Source organism: Drosophila yakuba, chromosome X (genome assembly GCF_016746365.2).
Source record: "Drosophila yakuba strain Tai18E2 chromosome X, Prin_Dyak_Tai18E2_2.1, whole genome shotgun sequence".
Taxonomy (NCBI): Eukaryota; Metazoa; Arthropoda; class Insecta; order Diptera; family Drosophilidae; genus Drosophila; species Drosophila yakuba.
Window position 1 is genome coordinate 21270795 of NC_052526.2, and position 9229 is coordinate 21280023.

At 37.3% G+C, this 9229-nt stretch overlaps 1 protein-coding gene across 1 annotated transcript; it reads right to left on the reverse strand.

Annotated features, from left to right (window-relative positions):
* Positions 1-884: 884 nt before the first annotated feature.
* Positions 885-5906, reverse strand: LOC122319515. Its single transcript, XM_043206871.1, has 3 exons — positions 5661-5906; positions 2152-2699; positions 885-2089 (listed from the first exon to the last, which is right to left on the reverse strand). Exons 1-3 carry the CDS (start codon positions 5904-5906, stop codon positions 1945-1947), a joined length of 939 nt encoding a protein of 312 aa, XP_043062806.1. The 3' UTR covers positions 885-1944.
* Between the last annotated feature and the right edge of the window lie 3323 nt (positions 5907-9229).

The window sequence follows — 9229 nt, forward strand, 5'->3', positions numbered from 1 at the left end:
GGATCGATTACTTGCTGTTGTTTGGTTTTTGCTGATGTTCACATTAACGGCCTGCAGTTCGTATTTTTAATTAAGCACTTTGCGGGACTCCGGAGACAATTCTGTCCAGGACATGGTGATGGTCCCTCCTCCGCTGTACGGATCTCTTGTACATTTTACGATCTTTAACAGAGCCAGGAAGATCAGTATAGCAGCGATGAATTCCAGGGTATGTTGTACTCCTTCTATTTCCTGTTTGTGGTCGACAACCTCCACGGTGTTTATCACATTTGCTGTGCTGTCGGACGCCTTAGACTCCTTGCCGCCCATCCTGAGAATTTCGTGGAACTATGGTCTTCCTTCAAAGTGTGTTCCTTGTTAGTCCTGTTATTTCCTTTCCTTGCTCCTTGACGTTTTTCTTCGAGACTGGAGTTATCCCTGAGTCTTCTCCTCGATGGACAAAAGGATGATTGCCCGGGTATCTGACGTACGGATGTTTTCCCGGGTACCGACGGACGACGGGTGTTTACCCGGGTACTGACTCTCTATCTGCCTGTCCTTTCATCGGTGAGCCATGGTCTTTTTATACCGGCACAGAGCTTTTTCTGATCTATTGGTCTTCAATGCCAAGTGTTCCCACCTAGGAATCATATTTCTCACTTTCGCCTATATTGGGTAGTCAATACCCCCTTCCACCGGAACTGGTGTTGATTTTCTTTACTTTCTGCAATCTATTGCGGCCGCTGACCGGGAGACTCGTTTACTGTCGACTTGCATTTTCTTTGTCGCAATCCAACTGAGTCAACGGGGTGATGGTACCCCTTCCCCTGCTTTTAGATTCCGGCTTTGAATCTGTAAAGTCTTACGATCTTCCAAAAAGGGTGTACGCAACATGTAATTAGTTATTTTCATCTTTATTTGATTTTTCTTCACAACGTGTACTTCTTGATATATTCTTATTTTAAAACTGCGTGGCCTGCAGGCCGATCGCTCGTGACAGCAAAAGTGCTGACACTAGCAAAAACAGCAATATGCATGTATGAAGTACATGCTCGATAACCAATGGAAGTCAAGCGCAACCCCTAAAGGCGTACATTGCTGAATTAGCATATTAAGATAGGGTGGACTTAAGATTCTAGGGTGGACTTATGTTTACATATTGGTTGTCTTATTATTATGATTTATATGTGTAATTATTATTATTATATATGTATGAAAATACTACAAGGTTCAGCTTTTATTTATATTCTTTATGATTGGGATGTGGGCATCTATCTTCTCCTCGTACTGCGATAGCTCCTTGTCGCACGGAATTTGGTTTACAACTACTTTGCAGTTTTCGTTACTAATGCTAATCCCCTAATGGATATTTCAGTAGTACAATTTGATTCAATGGTTGTGTTCTGTGTGTTTAATATTAAAATGTGTGCTGGTTCTATTTCTGTTATAATTTTTAGGTTCCCTATTTTTGACTGACATTGCGTTCTCGCAGATATATGTAGTATTTGTATATATTGTTACATTTGTCGGAAAAATAGTAGAGATCTTAAGTATTAAAATATGCCATGTAACTAGGTACAATTAAAAATTTAGATTCATTTATGGGTAAATGGACAATGTGTGTAAACTTATTGGCATTTTGCTTAAATAGGTTGACAACAGGAACTGAAAATAGCAGTTAATTAATAAATAATAAAATGACAAAGATGCGAAATATTAGGAACAAGACCGACCAGATGAATGCGGCCCCTAAAAAAGTCGCGCTATAATCAAAACTCACCCTTGTTTTGTTTTCCATAATTTAAATTGCAAGCGCGCTGCTGAAATACAACCTATGCCACAGTCACCACTGAATGCCACAAGTACCAAGCGATCGGCTACCACTCAAAAATTCACACGCAAAATGACAATAATGACAAATCGACCAGCGGCACACGACAGTGGTAACTCGACACACACGAACGATTACTCCTGCAGACTTTTGGTGAGCAGTGTATCCATGGCAATGTATGTATTCCTTTTCCAATCCCGACGGCAAAATACAACGACAACCTTGTAGAAACGTCTGAAAAATTGACCTCCAAATTTGATAAATCCCGGACAACTGGACCTGCAAAAGAAAGGACAAAAAACCAAAATCAGACAAAACCAAAATTAAACACATAAGCACACTTATCTAATCCAATTTTATGCATCCAATTCCATGGACTTTCTCGAGCGGCGGCCCTCGGCAAAGCATCTTGGCCCGGCGATTGCAAGATGTTTCTCTTTTCCTGGCGAAATGGCATACAGAAGCGGCGCTTCTGACGACTCCAAATAAATTGACGACTTCCTTGCCGATCTTCTGGCGGACTCCAGCTGAGATGCAGCAACTTTCCGGACCTTGCAACGAGACGGCGGCGCTGGAATTTACAACGTTCTGGACCCTTTGGACGACTGGCGATGAAACCCGAAAATGGGTTGGCAGTTTCCTGGCGAAATGACTGGAAGCCGCGGCGCTGCTGGCAACACCCGAATCCACTTAAAGCGACGAGTTCTCTGCCCAAATCCAGGCAGACTCCACCACCAAATGATGCCAGCGGCTCCAAGAAAATCGCAATGACGGCTGCGCGGGACCCACATCCGACTCCTGAGGCTTCCAGCGACTCAGTGATTCCGTCCTTCTGGCGGGAGTACCTGTTAAGAGAAATAAAAATTAATTTTAAAATAAATTTCAATGACTATTGTAAATATTATTGCATTTTGACAATGTAAACAAACCAAGACATATTAGTGTTACCATCCTACGCAATGTTAAAATCCTAAGAAAAATACCAACTTAGAGTAATACCACTTTATCCAACCCCTATACTCACCTCACCTATGTAATATTCAAAAAAACAAATAATTGTACCAAGTATATATTCCACTCGGTGCAATCAGAGGCAAAATATTCATTCTGTTTCCGTACTTGGTGTGTGGTGTGTTGGTTAAGCAGTTGTGTGTTGTTTAATACCGCTACCCGCACTGGCGCTACTATACAAAATAGCTTATACAAGTGGTGCCAATAGAAACATCTCAAAAAGTCGCTTATTCTAAAGTTTATCTTAATTCCAATCATGAGCGTATCTAGTTCTTACATCTCCCGTAACTCCGGGTCGTTTAATTCTGGTCTGATTACGTTTATTTCCTCCTCAGATACAATAAAAGTGGGTACAATCTTTAGTTTGGACAGTAAAAAACTCTCTTCTACATTATTTAAATGGTTTGACAAAACATCCATATTCATGTTCATTCTAGAGACATATTGCATCGTGTGTAAAAGATGGTGTTTCAAAGTTTTCCGTACCATCGATGAAATCCTGGAGGTTGATTCTGTGGGTCAGGAATTTATGCGCCTGAATGACTCTTGCTTGTCCCAGATTGATCTTTAATAGGGGCGTTTCATTTCCTTAATGCTAGACATTTAATGCTTGGGCTGCGATGCAAGTAAATCTGCAAAATTAAAAGGGATTTGTTTCTTTATAATGTTATTTCTGATCTTAGCTTTGTGTAATTTTTGTTTGCTGAAATTAGTATGATCTTGTTGTCCTTTAGCACCCTGTGTTTAGATAAACGAGGTGTGAGCTTATTCCACCTATTTTCTTTTCTGAATATTACATCATTTGAATTTACTGTGATTGGTTGGACCCTATCTTTGTTTAATTTTTTAATTCTAGCGCCCATCTTCTGTTGTAACTGTGCTTTGGAACTAGGATATAATGTATTCTGAAATTCATTTAGTCTTGGTAAGTAATCGTGCTCAGTATCGAAAATCACCGCCTTATTGAATACGTGTGTTCTCCCCGAAAATAATTCAAACGGTGTATACTTCGTAGCTGAATGTATGACGTTATTGTACGTAATTCACATAATATTTCCTCGTGATCACACGAGTAGTATTTTCAGCCTTCCTGTTCTCGAGGATTATCCTGCTAATTTCAGTGAGAGATGAATGTACCCTTTCCACCGGAGAAATTCCAGGCGATTGTTGGAACGACGTCACGTCTGTATCAATATTGGTTACAAAAATCGGTAAAAATCTTCCCAGAAAATTCCGTGCCTGAACGAAAACCAGTTTTGTCGGTATTTCTACGACACAAAAATAGTGCCTTAAGGATTTTACCACATTTATACAACTCCTTGCTGGAATTGTATAAGCACTGGCAAACTCTGAGAATTTGTCGATAAGTGTAAGGATGGTTTGTCTGTTTATGGTATAAATATCCATATGAACAACTTGCAATGGAACCCCCGGAGTCTCGGTCTTTAGATACTCAGGTCTAGGTGGTGTAATTTGTAGACATTCCAGTAATAATTGATAACACACGTTTTGGTTTTGTAGCCGTCAGGCTGACCTAGGTTTTTATTTAGTTTGATTCCATTCTTGCTTGGCAGAAATGGTTTTGCCAGTTCAACTCTCCCAAAGTGTCTGCGTTGTGATTCTTTAATATATTTCGTCTCAGGCTAAGCCGTATAGCTGCGCTGCCGGATACGCCAGCAGCTGAGCGGCTTTCTTATGTTGTATATCTTATATATCTTTGCTTATCGAGAGAGCGAGTTATGCACTTATGTATTATGCATTTGGTCGGCGTGGGAATGCTGCCCATGTACATATACTTTGTAGCCTTCAAGTGGACGATCATGTTACATCCGCCTTGGCCTTATTGGTTGCATAAATATAGCAACAAAGTGCTGCTATGTGTTTGTATGCTGTAAGTACTATTGTACTCAAATGTTCTTAATATTACATAGGCGCATAGGGTCAGTTGCCAAGGTGCCAAGATAGCGCAATCTTTTAGGCGCAAGAATTTCTTTCAAAGTTCGGTTATTGTGTAAAGGTTAAACCTGATCTTAGTTATCGAGCGTCTAAATTTGTTCTTGAATAAAATGTAATTCCCAGTCCTATCTTCACTTCCCAGCTCGAAAGTGTATTGTGATTTGAATTCATTAATTGATATATCGGCTGTCCTTATTAGTTCATCGTTAGATGTTTAATTTGATTTTAATTCTTACGCGGCTCAATGCATCAGCTACCATATTTTGTGGTCCTTCCTTATATTCTACCTCGTAGTCATACTCCAACAGTTGGAGTTTCCATTGAACCAATTTAGAATTTGGTTCTTTGAAATTCATTAGCCAGGTTAAAGGTCTGTGGTCCGTGATATTCTTAAATTTTTGAGCAAACAGATACGGACGGAAGTATTTAGTGGCCCAAATGATTGCTAGCATTTCTTTTCTTTTCATTTCAATTCTCCTCCCGAGGATTTAGTGTTCTGCTTGCAAAAGAAACTGACCTGTCTAAATACCGCTCCTATTGCCACATTACATCTGTCGTTAAAATGAAAGGTTTCTTGAAATCGGCGTATTTTAACAACGGGTCGTTACACAGCAGGGTCTTGCATGTTTCAAAAGATTTCTTGAACTCCTCCGTTACAAGTACCGGTGCTTTGCCCTTCAACTGTTGTGTCATTGGTTTAGTTATTCTGACAAAATCACGAATAAATTTTCTATAGTGACCAAGAAGGCCCAAAAAAGATTTGATCTCCTTCCTGGTAGTCGGAATTGGAAAAGCCTTTTACCGCCGCAATTTTATTGGGATTCGGCTAAATTCCGTCCTCCGTGACAATGTGCCTCAAATATTCAATCACTAAACAATATACCCCGTTGAGGTCGACTAACACGTTATGTATCACTCTTTGAAAAGTTGCTGGAGCGTTAGTGAGACCAAATGGGGCTGCTTTCGGCGTGACATTGGGGTCCATCTCAATTTGATGGTATTCGCTGGCCAAATCCAAAGCTGTGAAGTATTTTGCCCTACCGATTCTGTCGAGCACATCATTAATGTTGGGCATAGGATACCTATCCTTAATCGTTTTCTTGTTCAGATTCCTAAAGTCCACTACCATCTCTACTTCTTTGTATTTGTAGAATCCAACTTCTTTGAAACGAGAAACACCGGAGCGCTCCAAGGCGAGTGACTGTGTTTAATAATATTCTGCTGCAACAGCTTACATATTTGATTTTGGATCTCAGTGGCTTCCGTTGGGATGAATCTAAGTGTCCAACAAAATACGGGTCACTGGAACCTTAATCAAAGATTTAGATTCCTCCTTAATTTCATAAACCTCCGAAGAACGATTAGGCTCAACCAGCAAAGGCAGAATTGTATTGGGCAAGGTGAAAGTCAATATCAAGTCGATATCGATTATGGCTGCTAACTGAGTCAGAACATTCATGCCTATTAGTCCATCGAAAAACTGGTGGAAGTCGAACAATAGAATTCTCTTTGATCCTAACTTGCTCGAAAATGGGTAATATTTCCATCTGTGAAACTTGGAGTTCCTGTAGGACCGCAGTAATAGAAATGGGGTTTTCAAAAGTAATCTTCGCATTATCTAGTACAAATTTATGGGTGATAAAAGAGGCCTGAGCTCCCGTATCTACAAGAGATTTTTAATTGTTATTGTTTTGAAATGATAGGACTATATATGGCAAGTTAGCGTCCAACTGAAATTTACTCAAGAATCCTGATTGTTTTTCGAGGCTCCTGCCCAAAAATTTCCCTCCTCTTCGAAATTGTGTATTGCTTCAGTATCGTTTGCCTTGCTGTTTGTCTTAATGTTAAACAATCTCTGTCCGTTTGTAGTAGGCCTGTTTGTATTAGTGTTCCTTTTAGCCCCTGTTTGATGTACTAGGAGTATCAACGCTTGGCAAAATGGCTGGATACTTCGAATTTCGGTTATTACGATTGTATCGATTATAGTCCCTATTCTGGTATTGGTAGCGATCCCTATTCTAAACCTGCTTATAGTGTAATATGTTCAATCCGCCAGTAAGTAATTCAATGTTTTAGTTCGGTTTTGTGTAGTGGAGCATAGCTCCGTTTATTCGATTTGTCACTTCTTATTGATTCTTGACTTTTCTTAAGACTGACTTAGCGTGGCCAGCAGGCCGATCGCGCGTGACAGCAAAAGTGCTGTCACTAGCAAAATCTACAAATATGTATATATGAAGTTCATACTCGATAACCAATGGGAGTCAAGTGCGTCCCCTAAAGGCGTACATTGCTGAACTTGCATATTTAGGATTAGGATGGACTTAAGGAAATAGGGTGTTCTTAAGTTTACTTATTGTCTTATTATTATGATTCAAATTATTATCATTATTAATATTATAATTATTATTATTATTATTATAATTATTATGTTCCTATATACTACATCTCCCTCCTTTTGAAAAATAACGTAATAATATGAAGTTATTTTCAGGTATATATGTATATAATAAAATATATACGTTTTTTTTTTGTTTAATATTTTTTTTTTTTTTGTATTTTGGTATTTAAAATGAATGAGTAAAGAAATATTAAAGAATATATTTATTTAGATTGTATTTGAAAAGTAAAAGTTTTGTATTTTAATGTTTTTGTTAGTTTTTTATTTGTGGTTGGCCAACCAAACAAAATGTATTAGAAATTAAAAATTTTTAACCTATCTTTATGGACTACCTGTTTTTTATTTTTATTTCCTATAATTGTAATGTTGTCATTATCTCCTATTTCTGAAACTAAATATGGCCCTTAATAATTATTATCAAGCTTATGACCTGTTTCGTTTTTAAGTAATATCTTATCTCCTATTTTTAATTCGAAGTTTCTAATATTTCTATCATATTTTATTTTTCTATCGGCTTTTGCCTTGTCTAACATATTTTTAGCTCTTCTATATGCTATTTCTAATCTTAGCTTAACTTCTTTTGAATAGTCATCCATGTTGTAAATAGGATCTATTCTGTCTATTCTGTAAAAATCTGTGAACTGTCTTGGTAATCTTCCAAATACTAATTCATATGGACAATATTCATGAACTACCGATGGTGTTGTGTTGAAACAATAAGTAAAATATTGTATCCATATATCCCAATCGGTTTTGTCAACAGATATATATGAGCGAACATACTCGTTGAATGTTCTGTGACTTCGATCTTATGTTCCTAAAGTCTGGTGATGATGTGCTGTTGAAGTAATGTTTTTTATCTTCATATATTTGCACAGGTCGTCAATAATTTGGTTTTTATATTCCGTTCCAATGTCCGTTATGATTGTTTTTATTGGACCGTACTTTAGAATAAAATTGTCGAATATAGCCTTAGCAACTGATCTTGCACTTTTATTTGGAATAGGTACCGTTACCAAATATTTTGTTAAATCGCAAATGATAGTGACAGCATACTCATTTCCGTTTTCTGATCTTGGCAGTGGACCAATGGTATTTATCAAGACTATATCAAATGCTGTTGCTGGCGTTTCTGTTATTGTCAGAGGTGTTTTAGTGTGTTTTGTTGTCTTTGCTTGTTAGCATTTTAAACATGTTTTAACATATTTACTTATTGCCTTTGTCATTTGTGGCCAATAATAATAGTTTTTTATTTTCTTCAGGGTTCTAGAAATTCCTGAATGGCCTCCTTCTGACGGATCATCATGATATTTAGACAGTATTGCTTTTATTTGAACCTTATCATTTTTATCTATCTTAGTCACCTTGTTTAATAGCGCTATTTTTAAATTTTTCAGTATTTTATTGCCCTTTTCTTTTAAATTCTTTATTGTGACAAATTCGAAGATTTGTTCACTTGGTGACAATTGTGTTTGAATGATGCTATTTATTCTTGCTTCTTCATTAAGCCCTTGAAAGAATTGATCTAAATCGAATTTTTCATTAGAATAAAAATTAGTCATATCAAAACGTGCTATAATGTGTTTTCCTCTTTTTAACAAGCACTTATGTTTGTCTATTTTGAGTATAACATATTTTTTGGCATCAATGTTATTGATTACCTGATAGATATTGGGCATTTTTATATTTTCTTTCTTCGGTTCATGCAATTTTTCACCTGCGCAGGTATTTTTTTTGTCTTGTTGTTGATCTTGTTGTGACCTTTAGTATTTGTCTATTGATTGCTTTAAGTTCTCCGATGGTTATTCGGGACAAAGCGTCTGCAACATGATTATCTTTCCCCTTGAGGTATTCTACTGTAAATTCAAACTCCTCCAAGTCTAGTCTCATTCTGGTTAATTTTGAACTGGGGTTTCTCATTGAAAAAAGATATGATAGTGGCATATGTATATTTAGTAATATATAGCATATATTTAGTAATTTTGCTTTAATGACATCAGGCGATTCGCCTTGAACTGATGCCTTTAATACACCTATGATTCCTTTCATTTTCC